At 39.9% G+C, this 13,945-nt stretch overlaps 1 protein-coding gene across 8 annotated transcripts in view; it reads left to right on the top strand.

Annotated features, from left to right (window-relative positions):
• UAP1 (UDP-N-acetylglucosamine pyrophosphorylase 1) overlaps nucleotides 1-13,945 on the top strand; it is a 37,169-nt gene that overhangs the window by 19,826 nt on the left and 3,398 nt on the right. For 3 of the 8 annotated variants that reach the window (XM_054247975.2, XM_002760302.5, XM_035278956.3), the window contains 3 exons: nucleotides 6,140-6,333; nucleotides 7,641-7,781; nucleotides 9,054-9,242. In XM_054247975.2, the coding sequence (XP_054103950.1) occupies nucleotides 6,140-6,333; nucleotides 7,641-7,781; nucleotides 9,054-9,242 (524 nt within the window). Of the gene's footprint in view, nucleotides 1-6,139; nucleotides 6,334-7,640; nucleotides 7,782-9,053; nucleotides 9,243-10,451; nucleotides 10,503-13,945 lie in introns of all 8 variants that reach the window. The other 5 variants (XM_008984906.5, XM_008984902.5, XM_078355048.1 and 2 more) reach the window with 5 other exon arrangements.

The following is a 13,945-nucleotide window of genomic DNA, read 5'->3' as shown; positions in this document are numbered from 1 at the left end:
AGAAATCAAACCATGTTTATTAGGGTGATTTGAATATTTTAGTACCGTTTATCTCTCTAAAGTAACTAAACTATCCCACACCCACTTTTTTCCTTAAATTTCAAGACTTGATTCTAGAAGTAATGTTGTATACTTATCAATCACAAGTAAGAGTTTAAACGACGTGAGGATGATTTGCAAGTACTTGGGAAAGTGGTCATCACTAGACCTGGGTTGGATTCATTAATTTCAAATTGTGTTCAATCAGATTAACCCACCTTTTTTCCTACGACAAAGTTATTTGAGTAGGTAAGGAAAATACGGTAGAAATAACAGATTTAGGCTTCCTAAATCATGTGACAAGGTATCTCATGATGTTCTTTTGAATAAGATGGAAATATGCAAGTTAGGGATAAAGACAGTTAAAGAGATGAATAACTCTGCTTGAAGGACCACACACAGACTAAGTTGGAGGGAGGTTTTTAATGATATGTAATGAGTCATTGTACTTTTTAGCACTTTTTTAGTTGCGTAGATGATGGCATGTCTTTATGGTAGCAAACAAAATGTATGTTATAGCTAGAAATAAAATAGGAAACATACAAACTTTTAAAAACATTTTGAAAGACTTAAAAATATTCATATAAACATTACTAAGGAGGCTGAGGCAGGAGAATTTCCTGAACCCCAGAGGTGGAGGTTGCGGTGAGCCAAGATCGCGCCGTTACACTCCAGCCTGGGTAACAAGAGCGAAACTCCATCTCCAAAAACAAAAAAAAACATTACTAGAAGTCTGTAAAGGTATCCATTTTCTGAAGTTCAGAGGCAATCAAATTAAAAAAATAAAAGGTATCCATTTTCATCAAAAACAGTATAATACAATCCCAATCAAAATCATAGTGAGACTATTTTAGGAACACTTGACAGAATGATCACAAAGTTTAGAATAAACATGCAAAGGTGGTCAGGAAAATGTTGAAAAAGGGTGAAGATAAGGGAGGAAAGGGGACTGGAGACAAACTATCAAGCCTTAAAAGGAATTATAATTTAAAAGAGTGTGGTACTGGAACCAGAATAGAATGACAGGTTAATGGAAATAGAGTAGGTCAGGCAAAAACACATCTCTCTGTGTGTAAGAACGCATTATATAAAATATGACATTTCAAATTAGTCAGAGAAATGAATGAAATAACTGGCTAAAAATAGATCTCTCTGTCAAAGCTCATAGAAAAATCAATTTTAGGTGGATTACACAGTTAAATATTTAAAAATGAAACCATAAATGTATTAGAAGAAAATTAGAATAATTTTATAATTATTTGAAGGGATGCAAAGGGAAGAATTTTCTGCCAAAAGCAATAACCATTTAGGCTTCTGACAAAAACAAATTAGATTTCAAATTATTTTGAAATGTCTGGATTTAAAAAGATCTGCCAAGTAAGTTATTTCTCTCAAAGTTAATCTAGAAATTGTATGCAAAGTCACATCTAGAAGCTCAAATCTTAAATTTGCCAATGTAAGTTTTGAAAGATTAAGCGGATAGACCTAATAAGCCTCCTCTGGACTCTGAAAATAAGAGTTGGTTCATTTATTTAAGACTTCTATCTGTTCCAATACTCTGCGAGTATCTGAACTGCATTTTTTTTTTTTTGAGCCAATGTCTCACCCTGTCATCTAGGCTGGGGTGCAGTGGCAGTACCTGCACTCAGGCAACCTCTGCCTCTTGGGTTCAAGGGATTCTCCTGCCTCACCTCCTCAGCTGGGATTATAGGCACATGCTACCACACTAGCTAATTTTTGTATGTTTAATAGAGATGGGGTTTCACCATGTTGGCCAGGCTGATGTCGAACTCCTGACCTCATGACCTTCCAAAGTTCTGGGATTACAGACGTGAGCCATGTGCCTGGCCCTGAACTATGTTTTTAATAGCTACTAAACTATGATAGAAGCATAGTGTATTGGATCACAAGAAGCATACTAAGCTTTAATAAAACAAAACAAAACAGTATATTTCTTATTTGTTCCACTTAGTGTCACTCTTTTTTTCTGAAATAGAAACTTAAATTTTTCTGCTATGAGTTTCAGCACCAATTTTAACTTTATGCAATCAGAGAATGTTCAACCTGGAAGGGACTTCAGAGATCATCTTGTCAACCCCTTCAATCTCAGAAATGAGAACTCTGACTTCTAGTACTTACTTACTTACTTAATTAATTTATGAGACAGGGTCTAGCTCTGTTGCCCAGGCTGGAGTGCAGTGATATGATCTTGGCTCACTGCAACTTCTGCCTCCAGGCTCAAGCACTTCTCCTGTCTCAGCCTCCCAAGTAGCTGGTACCACAGGGATGCGCCACCACACCTAGCTGTTTTTTCGGGTCTTTTTCTATTTTCAGTATTATCACTATGTTGCCCAGGCTGGCCTTGAACTTCTGACCTCAAGTGATCTGCCTGCTTCAGCCTCCCGAAGTGCTGGGATTACAGGCTTGAGCCACTGCACTTGGCCAGAGTTCTAGTACTTTTTAAGAGCCAGGCTTAAGGTTCTTCGTCACATTAGCAGAACGAGGATTAGAATTCATGTTTCCCAACTTCCAAGTCATTTATTATATTACATTATATAACCATACTCTTTAGGTTAGTTTTTTGCTGATAGCTCAAAAATCTTTTTTTTTTTTTTTTTTTTTGAGACAGACTCTTATTACCTGGGCTGGAGTGCAGTGGCGTGATCTCAGCTCACTGCAACCTCTGCCTCCTGGGTTCAAGCAATTCCCCTGCATCAGCCTCATGAGTAGCTGGGATTACAGGTGCCCACCACTACACTCAGCTAATTTTTTCTATTTTTAGTAGAGACAGAGTTTCACCATTTGTCCAGGCTGGTCTCGAACTCCTGACCTCAAATAATCTGCCTGCTTTGGCCTCCCAGAGTGCAGGGATGACAGGCATGAGCCACTGCACCCAGCCCTGGACTCAGCTTTTCTGGATTAAATTTATGAAACATTGAATAAAGCTTTTAAGTTTATAATATATATATATATATACACACATTTTAGATGGAGTCTTGCTCTTGTTGCCCAGGCTGGAGTGCAATTGTGCGATTATTGCTCACTGCAACCTCTGCCTCCCAGGTTCAAGTGATTCTTCTGCCTCAGCCTCCTGAATAGCTGGGATTACAGGCACCTACCACCACTCCCAGCTAATGTTTTGTATTTTGATTAGAGATGGGGTTTCAGCATGTTGGTCAGGCTGACCTCAGGTGATCCACCCGGGTGCCTTAGCTTCCCAAAGTGCTGAGAGTACAGGTGTGAGCCACCGCACCCAGCCTATACTGTATATCTTTTCTGTGCCATATAAATGGATTCCCTACTTCACGCAGTTTACAAATGCTTTCTTCTGTAATGTAGGCTTTTATAATATTTGGAGGTTAATAGTTGCCATAGAAGTAAAGCTTTGGAAAATGTTAAATGTGAATATGCATATTTTTATGTATGTGTGTATGTAGGTATTTATTTTGAGACAGAGTCTTGCTCTTTTGCCCAGGCTGGAGTACAGTGGTGCAATCTCAGCTAACTGCAACCTCTGCCTTCTGGGTTCAAACGATTCTTCTGCCTCAGCCTCCCTGAGACTACAGGTGCATGCCACCACACCTGGCTAATTTTTTGTATTTTTAGTAGAGATGGGATTTCACCGTTAGCCAGGATGGTCTTGATCTTCTGACCTTGTGATCCACCTGCGTTGGCCTCCCAAAGTGCTGGGATTACAGGTGTGAGCCACCACATCCAGCCATGCATGTATTTTTTTTTTATGGCCGGTTGGGAGTAGGAGTATATAGCAGTGATTGGAAAATAAACCTGTGTGCATTAAAAAAAAAAAACGAGAAGCTGGGCGAGGTGGCTCATGCCTGTAATCTCAGCATTTTGGGAGGCCAAGGCAAGCACATCACAAGGTCAGGATATCAAGACCATCCTGGTTAACATGGTGAAATCCCGTCTCTACTAAAAATGCAAAAAATTAGCCAGGCATGGTGGCAGGTGCCTGTAGTCCCAGCTACTCAGGAGGCTGAGGCACGAGATTTACTTGAACCTGGGAGGTGGAGGTTGCAGTGGACCAAGATCGTGCCACTGCACTCTAGCCTGGGTGGCAGAGTGAGACTCTGTCTCAAAAAAAAAAAGCGGGGGGCAGGGAATCTATCTCAAATTCCCTGCCTAGTAAGATACCCACTGTAGGTAGAATACATGAAGTAAGAGTCAGTGGGTGGTGATGGGTTGTTATATAAGAATTGTAAGTAGGCCGATGATTGGTTTAAATCATTTTACTACATAATGTTCCCCTTCAGTTTAATCTAATTCCTTGGTAGAAAGTTTCTTTTCATTAAGAACTATGTTCCTTTCAGGATGGCAAACAGTGAACCACACAGCAGGCTTACTTATCCAGCAGTCCTGCCTCACTGAGTTAGACTCAGTGCCTATATCTCTAATTGCTGTGTAAACGAAGTTCTCAATAGTGCCTTTAGTTTTCCGGATGAGACTGCTACTGACTCTATTTGTTTTGAGAAATTTATTGAAGAAAAGTTTTAACTTTATTAATATAATTTCATGTTTACTTAGGATAGACTTGTCAAATTGGGGCAGAGTTTAAAAATCTTTTGAAGCATGCTGAATTGATAATTGGACAGGGCAAACAAAACAATACCTTCAAATAGGTATATATTTTTGAGACAGTCTTATTTTGTTGCCCAGGCTCAAGTGGAGTGTAGTGGTGCAATCACATTTCACTGTAGCCTCAACCTCCCCAAATTCAGGTGCTCCTCTTGCCTCAGCCTCCCTAGTAGCTGAGACACCAGTGTGCTACCATGCCTGGCTAATTTTTATATTTTTTAAATAGACACCAGGATTTCACCTTCTTTCCTAGGTTGACAAGTAGTTTTTGTTGTTTGATTCTTCAGTTGGATGTTTATCTCATCTGAACTTTGATTTTATATTTATATTAGTGCATTGCATACAGTTCTTCTATAATTTTCTTCTAAACACTTAAATCAGTGATGTATGGGATTAGGGTGGTGGCATACTGAAATCATCTGTGAGGTTTTCAAAAATTGCATATTCTTACATTTTCCCTCTGATTTTAGTATACACTCTTTTTCTCAGCTCTCCTATCAGCCCAGAGCCATTGATACATTATCACCTCACTGTTTTTCAAAATTATTATTATTATTATTTTTGAGACGGAGTTTCGCTCTTGTTACCCAGGCTGGAGTGCAATGGTGCGATCTCAGCTCACCGCAACTTCCGCCTCCTGGGTTCAGGCAGTTCTCCTGCCTCAGTCTCCTGAGTAGCTGGGATTACAGGCACGCACCACCATGCCCAGCTAATTTTTTGTATTTTTAGTAGAGACATGGTTTCACCATGTTGACCAGGATGGTCTCGATCTTTTGACCTCATAATCCACTCGCCTCGGCCTCCCAAAGTGTTGGGATTACAGGCGTGAGCCACCGTCAAAATTATTTTTATAAAGTATAGAATCACTTATTTCAAATAAAATTTGGTATGCAAAATAGATAAATATGGTTGGGTTTTCTGATTAAAGTTGGATTGGGAGGCTAATGACCTACCTGCTCTAAACCCCTTTACCTTCTACTCAGGTCCCTGAAAAACAAGGAAAGTGCCATATTGACCAATGAAAAGTAAAGAAATGCTATTTTCAAATGAAATATTGGACAGTAGAAAATGAGAGACAAAATGCTTAACTTAGTTGGTCTTTTGTCTTGTGAATCCCAGAGAAATTTCATTTTATTTATTCTCAAAGAAAGTGAATGTGGTTATGGATAAATTAAATAAAAAATAGAAGATAAATGGGGGTTATAGACTCCTGATTTAATTATTCCTTGAATGGGATTTATTCTGTGCTAAATATATGTATATGATGGAATTTCTAGCCCATGGTTTAGTTAGGTAATACATAAGAAGGAAATATAGCTCATTTCCAGTTGGAAAGTGTCTATCAAGGTATATAAAGATGGATAGTTGATTGTCTGAAGTTAAAGATTCTTCTTGGCTTAATACCTTTTAGCGTAAGCAAAGTTGTAAATGTGGCCTTTGACAATGGCAGATCTCCGAAGACACAATTAAATTTCTTCCTCTACTGTTGTCTTTCTTTGGTGCGCAGGTGGTAGAGAAAACGAACCCTACAGAACCAGTCGGAGTGGTTTGCCGAGTGGATGGAGTTTACCAGGTGGTCGAATATAGTGAGATTTCCCTGGCAACAGCTCAAAAACGAAGCTCAGATGGACGACTGCTGTTTAATGCGGGGAACATTGCCAACCATTTCTTCACTGTACCATTTCTGAGAGATGTTGTCAAGTATGGGCAAGATGGGGGTCTTTTAAAATTATAATTATTGTTAATCAGAAACTAAGACACTTGAGTGGCAGGCAGACACCCCAAGTCCGTGTCCCCCAGAATTCATCTTTCCTGAGGATCGCTTATCAAATGGACATTTATCTCATGTTGTGTTGTTTTTAGTAAGATGTATCATAAAGTGGGAATTATCAGAGCCCATTCCCTAGTGCATTAACAGTAGTCCAAAGCATTTCTCCCTTTCCTTCTCACCCTCCCACCCCTAACTATGTGCTACATTCTGTTGAAGCAAAGAGTAAGAAATGAAACTTTCCTTACCACAACTGTGAGCTTTTTAAAAATACAGATGTTCACCCTACAACAACTGAATTAGAATTTCAGAAGATGAGTTTGGCACGTCTGTATTTTTAAAAAGCTGCCTGCACAGTTCTAATTCAGCGGATTCCCAGGCTGGCATTTAGAAACTAGTGTGCTAAAGAATAAAGAAAGAGAACTTGACACCTGCATGAAAATCACTGGGTAGGGCTACAAAGGTTAAAGTAAGAGCTGTTTTATCCCACTATAGTTTTAAATGAAGGACATTCTCACTATCGGTTTCACTTAGCTTTTAGACGTTCAAGATGACTGTCTACTTTTTTTTTTTTTTGGAGACAGAGTTTTCCTCTTGTTGCCCAGGCTGAAGTGCAATGGTATGATTTTGGCTCACTGAAACCTCCACCTCCCGAGTTCAAGCAATTCTTCTGTCTCAGCCTCCTGAGTAGCTGGGATTACCTTGCCTGGCTAATATTTTTGTATTTTTAGTAGAGACAGGGTTTCACCATTTTGGCCAGGCTGGTCTCGAACTCCCGACCTCAGATGATCCAGCTGCCTCGGCCTCCCAAAGTGCTGGGAATACAGGCGTGAGCCACCGTGCTCAGCAAGTGTCTACTTTTTAAAAAGTTAATAAGCATTGCTTTAGAATATCAACTCCAGTTCCAAAATGTTTCCCATTCTACTATGTCATTCGTAGCTGTTATTGATTCATCCATAGTAACTTAATACATTTTTTAATGCACACATAACCAGTTTTAAGGCATTTGTAATGCATACATAGACAGTTTTAGTGGAGATCATTATTTGATTTTTTAAAAATATAAAGAGATGATTGAGGGAAAGCCATTCATTTACTATTTAAATATGAACTGAAACTTAAATGCTCTTCACTACGAAAATCTTAGTATTGGTTGTTGATGTATTTGCTCCTGAGTGTTAGACTTTTTGGCATTTTAAATCTGGACTGTGATTATATCTTTTTTCCTTTGACTTCCTAGTGTTTATGAACCCCAGTTGCAGCACCATGTGGCTCAAAAGAAGATCCCTTATGTGGATACCCGAGGACAGTTAATTAAGCCAGACAAACCCAATGGAATAAAGATGGAAAAGTTTGTCTTTGACATCTTCCAGTTTGCAAAGTATGCTTTGAATAGTACCAGTAAGGTTAAATAAATGTTTTAAAATGTCGCTTTTCACTCTCTTAGGCATGAAACTGTTTTCAGGAAACATTTGATAGCACATACCTCACATGGCATTTTGATTGTGATGTAGTCTAGATTTATTAAGGTTCTCTAGAATAAAACCAGGGTGTGATCTGAGTTGCCTATGAGTACAACTTTTTTTTGGCTAGTTTCAACTAGTTTCCAGCTCTCCTATGAAGTATTTTTTTTCCACACACATATATATATATTTATTTATTAAATGAGTTGGGGTCTTGCTATATTGAGCAGGCACTTGTGATCTTCCTCAAGTGATCTTCCCATCTCAGCCTCCCAAAGTGCTGGGATTACAGGCATGAGCCACCATGCCCAGCCTTCCTCTCCTGTAAAGTTGTTACAGTCATTTATTTTGGATGAGAAACTAAAAAGGTTAAGATAAAGAATTGACTGTTTTTGTATTTAGGATATCTTTTTTCTGCCCTGTGCATAAGTGTTTCAGTAAACATATTTTCAGATTATATAAAGATCACATTTGATATTGAGATGCTTGTTTCAGAATTTGATCAGTGCAAAATTGAGGAAGACAAATTAGCTATATAAAATTAATGCGCAGTGGCTCATGCCTGTAATCCCAGCACTTTGGGAGGCTGAGGCGGGTGGTTGACTTGAGGCCAAGGACTTTGAGATCAGCCTGGCCAACATGGTGAAATCTCATTTCTACTAACAATACAAAATTAGCCAGGCATGGTGGTGCATGCCTGAAGACCAAACTACTCAGGAGGCTGAGGTGGGAGAATCACTTGAACCCAGGAGGCGGAGGTTGGAGTGAGTGGAGATCCTGCCACTGCACTCCAGCCTGGGTGACAGAGTGAGACTTCATCTCAAAAAAAAAAATCATAAGTAAATAAATAAAATGAAATTGATCTTTCCATTTCTAAATCATCTTTTTTGCCTATTTTTTTTCTTCCAGAACAGATACTAATGTGATCTTTGTACATTAGGATTTCTAATCTTTCTGATTTAAGATGAAGTGTTCTATAGTTGAGGGGGGCAAGGATTTCTGATTTTGCATTGAAAAAGAAAATTTCAACTTTCTTTAGTCCAAGAATGAGCAATATTTTATTCATCATTTATTTGAAATTGGAGTAGGAAAGCCTATTATTGAAGACCAAAGGCTTAGCTATGTTCAGGGGTTTAGAAGCTGTTTATACCGTTTCATAATAAAGAAGTCTTTGTATGGTTTGACTCTAGGAAGTTTGTGGTATATGAAGTATTACGGGAAGATGAGTTTTCCCCACTAAAGAATGCTGACAGTCAGAATGGAAAAGACAATCCTACTACTGCAAGGCATGCTTTGATGTCCCTTCATCATTGCTGGGTCCTCAATGCAGGGGGCCACTTCATAGATGAAAATGGCTCTCGCCTTCCAGCAATTCCCCGGTAAGTCAATACCTTTTCTCTTTTGTGTAAATGCTTTCTTGGACTTTCTCTGTCTCTCCATATTCCTAGATCTTTTTTAAAAAGCAAAGTGTTGATGTGCGAACAGTTCCTGATGGGAAATAACAATAGCTTTGCCTATTATAAAAACTGATAGTTTTACTTCCTTGTAAGGAGGAATCTTTTTTTTTTTTTTCGAGACAGAGTTTTGTTCTTGTTGCCCTGACTGGAGTGCAATGGTGTGATCTCTACTCATTGCAACCTCCGCCTCCCGGGTTCAAGACATTCTCTTGCTTCAGCCTTCTGAATAGCTGGGATTACAGGCAAGCATCACCATACCCAGCTAATTTTTGTGTTTTTAGTAGAGTTTCACCATATTGGCCAGGCTGGTTTCTAACTTTCTGTCTTGTGATCTACCTGCCTTTGCCTCCCGAAGTGTTGGGATTACAGGCATGAGCCACCCCATCATATAGTTAAAGCCAATCAGCATCACACTATACCACAGGGCGAGTCCCTCAGCCACAGAGGATTGGTTTTTGTTGCCCATGTATCTGTGTCCTCACTACTGTTTTTTTTGAGATGGAGTCTCGATCTGTCACCATGCTAGAGTGCAGTGGTGCCATCTCTGCTCACTGCAGCCTCTGCCTCCTGGGTTCAAGCGATTCTCCTGACCAGCCTGGCCAACATGGTGAAACCCCATCGCGACTAAATATACAAAATTAGCCGGGCCTGGTGATGCACGCCTGTAGTTCCAGCTACTTGGGAGGCTGAGGCAGGAGAATTGCTTGAACCCGGGAGGCAGGATTGCAGTGAGCCCAGATTGCACCACTTCACTCCAGCCCGGGTGACCAAGTGAGACTCAGTCTCAAGAAAAAATAATAAAATATTAGAATACTGAACATTGGAAGTTACTGGTACATAAGCGGTTTTATAAGAAGCAGCAGTGGTAGCTTTCGTCCCCCAGTTCAAAGCCACTTTTGGGCTCTGTATTGTCAACAAGCTTGCTCTGGCATGCCACATTGTCCTCATGTTTCATCTTTGGCCATTGAGTTTTTTTTTTTTTTAATTTTTTTACCCCCTTTTGTTTCTTGGGACAAATTTATGATTTACCATAAATACATGCCATTCAATCAAGTATATTTTGCAACTCCATTTCATTGTTATTGTTTGATTTGCTTCCATTCCCATTAATGCTTATTTATTCCCACATAGCAGTGCTACAATTGGGAAGTCAGAGACCATCACAGCTGATGTCAATCACAAGTAAATATACCAGCCTGCCTATAGTGCATGGTGGTGGGGCTGTGCTTCCCTCCATACTAACTGGCATCGTAGTTTAGTGCTCTGCCTTTTGGGGGTCTGCAGGGAGGATGGTTGAAGCTTTGGTGTGGGTGCACTGCTTACTTGGTGGCAGGTATCTCTCTAGATGACACTAACTCAGAATCTTGTTGCATGCTGGAAACGGGGAGCATGCTTCACTAAAGAATCTCACCACAGATGTTAGAGCTGGAACTGACAAATTTACAGGTGATAGATAAGATCCAGAGCAGGTTACAGGCCAGGGAGAACACATTTTGCACCTTTAGCATAAGCTTAGGCAGATTAAAAATACCATTCTGAAGATGTGTCTTGTGGAATTGCATATATGCTCTCAGTATAAAGGCTGATTTGATGACCCTTAATATGGAGAAAACTGTTCTCTTGATTTATTCTCATACTAATAGCTCTCCTTTTTGGTCACTGCATTAATTTTAGTCACTTGCTTCTAAAGAATCTTTTTGTTTTAATGGCAGATCATTTTTAGTTAGAAGTAACACATATCCTCTCCCATTGGGGTACTGACAGAGTTTGGAAAAGCCATTATCTTTATAGCTTAAGAGACAGCTGGATCTTACCGTTACATTTTGAAAGTTAAAGTTTTTAAGTTGGGTGCGGTGGCCTGTAATGCCAGCACTTTGAGAGGCCAAGGCGGGCGGATTACCTGAGGTCAGGAGGTCAAGACCAGCCTGGCAAACATGGTGAAACCTCATCTCTACTAAAAATACAAAAATTAGCCGGTATGATGGTGTATGCCTATAATCCCAGCTACTCAGGAGGCTGGGGCTGAGAATCACTTGAACCTGGGAGGCAAAGGTTGCAGTGAGCTGAGATTGCACCATTGCAACACCTCAACTGGGTGACAGAGCAAGACTCCATCTAAAGAAAAAAAAAAAGATTTTAAAGATAATTTGGGAAATATATATAGGTCAAAGATGTAAGTTATCTCAGAAATAGAGTAGCACTGATATCAAGGTCACCCATGTGCTTTTACCTGTCTGTGCCATTCCTCTGCCTAGACAAATTCCTGTGAGTGTCAGTGTTTCTGGGATGTGACTCTGTAAACAAGGAAATGGACTCAAAGATCTGATCAGTTTCTTATAGGTGCTGGAGATCAGTGGTCCCCAACCTATTTTGGCACCAGGGACTGGTTTTGTGGAAGACAATTTTTCCATGGACTTGGGGGAGGTTTCAGGATGATTCAAGCTCATTACATTTATAGTATACTTTATTTCCATTATTATTACATTGTAATGAAATAATTATACAACTCGCTATAATGTAGAATCTGTAAGAGCCCTGAGCTTGATTTTCTGCAACTGGATGGTACCATTTGGGGGTGATGGGAGACAGTGACAGATCATCAGGCATTAGATTATCATAAGGAGCATGCAGCCTAGATCTCTTACATGGGCAGTTCACAATAGCGTTCACACTTTTACGAGAATCTAATGCAGCCACTTATCTGACAGGAGGTGAAGCTCAGACGGTAATGTGAGTGGTGGGAGCGGCTGTAAATACAGATGAAGCTTTACTCACTTGCCCACTGTTCATCTCCTGCTGTGTGGCCCAGGTCCTAACAGGTCACAGAGTAGTACTGGTCCATGGCCCAGCAGTTGGAGACCGCTGCCATAGATGACTATTGTCCCTCATGCCTTGGGAACTGGGATGCAGAGCCCTTTGTCACTTCCTGTCTCTTCCACCATTTTTAATATATGGAAGCAAGCTGCTTTTATAATTTAAGAAATGAAACTTGGACTAAATTTCTTTGTCATTGAACCATAGCTTTCAACCTAACAGTGAAATAGTTTCTTAATTATGTAACTGAAGACAGCATCTAGCTATTTTAGTTAAGATACAGAAAATTTTAAACCTTATTTAGTTCTTACTCTTTTATTTAACACTCTTCCCCCCAAGGTACTTCATTTTAGGCGTTTATAGACTAATTAAAGTGGAATCAGAGTTTGGCTTTCAATGATACAGTGCACTGAAAAATAGTTCCTGCATAATCCTTAGCAGCAAAGGATGACCTCAGACAGCTAAAGAAGATCATGTAATAGTGAGAGATGAAAAGGAAGTATATTGTGTAAAAGAGGGAAGACACAGCTGGGAGATACTCTGAAAGAATGGAAACAATGATGCTGAATTTTGGCTCAATGTTACTTTTATTTCTCACCTTAATGCTTACTGAATAATGTTAGTTACCAAAAGGATGCATGGCTAAAGAATTGGCGGGGCAGTAGGTTTATTGGGCTAATTTGCCTATATCCTGAGATTTTACATTTGGTGATGGTAGCTTCTGTTTTCCCTCCTTCAGGGCATCTAATTTTGTTACTAAAGTTGACTCCTTAGTTTCTTGCGGTATCTTTGTGGTAGTAGAATGGAACTTATATATTCAGGCCAGCTATATATATATGTGTTCCTTGGGTTCACAGCCACCTTGCATTCCTGCTACACTGAATCCTTCAGGGGTTTAGGTGGGACTGGGCTATATACTTCTTATTAATGGGGTGGGTCCTCACTTTTTTCTTTTTTTTTCCTTGGCGTGCCTACTCAAAATTCATTTGGTTCTGTATGACTTTGAGTTTCCCCAGAAGGTCTGGACTAGACCTCTTGAGCTTTTGTGGTAGAATCTGGCACGTATGTAGAGAGGTCTGTGCCCTGCCTGTGCGTCCTCTTTTTCCTTCCTTAGTTTGTCATCTTTCTATTTTCGTAGTTTTACTTGTTTAAACAACAAGCATTGGTAGGCCTGCTCATAGGTTTATAGGTGCTGTTAGTATCCTAGGTGCTGAAGTATCTTATACAAGAGAAATAAGTCACTTCTTACAGCCTATTGGGACATTCAAGATGCATGTACATAAAAGAAATGTAACATTTGCAGGCAGTATGCGATTATGTGCTAAATGTGTGCTATAGCAATAACTACTCTAGGAGGCAGTGACATAGTGGATGTCTAATACATTTATTTATTTATTTTTATTATTTTTGAGACGATGTTTCGCTCTGTCACCCAGGCTGGAGTGCAGTGGTGTAATCTCAGCTTATTGCAACCTCTACATCCCAGGCTCAAGCGATTTTCCTGCCTCAGCCTCCCAAGTAGCTGGTAGTACAGGTGCTCACCTCCACACCCAGCTAATTTTTTGTATTATTAGTAGAGATGGGATTTCACCATGTTGGCCAGGCTGGTCTTGAACTCCTGATCTCAAGTGATCTGCCTACCTGGGCCTCCCAAAGTGCTGAGATTACAGGCATGAGCCACCACTCCTGGCCACATTTATTTTTATTTTATTTATTTATTTATTTTTGAGACAGAGTCTCACTCTGTTGCCCAGGCTGGAGTGCAATGGTGTGATCTTGGCTCACTGCAACCTCTGCCTCCTGGGTTCTAA

The sequence above is a fragment of the Callithrix jacchus genome, chromosome 18 (genome assembly GCF_049354715.1).
Source record: "Callithrix jacchus isolate 240 chromosome 18, calJac240_pri, whole genome shotgun sequence".
Lineage (NCBI taxonomy): Eukaryota > Metazoa > Chordata > Mammalia > Primates > Cebidae > Callithrix > Callithrix jacchus.
Note: the sequence above shows the minus strand (reverse complement) of the source record. Positions and strands in the feature narration are given on the sequence as shown.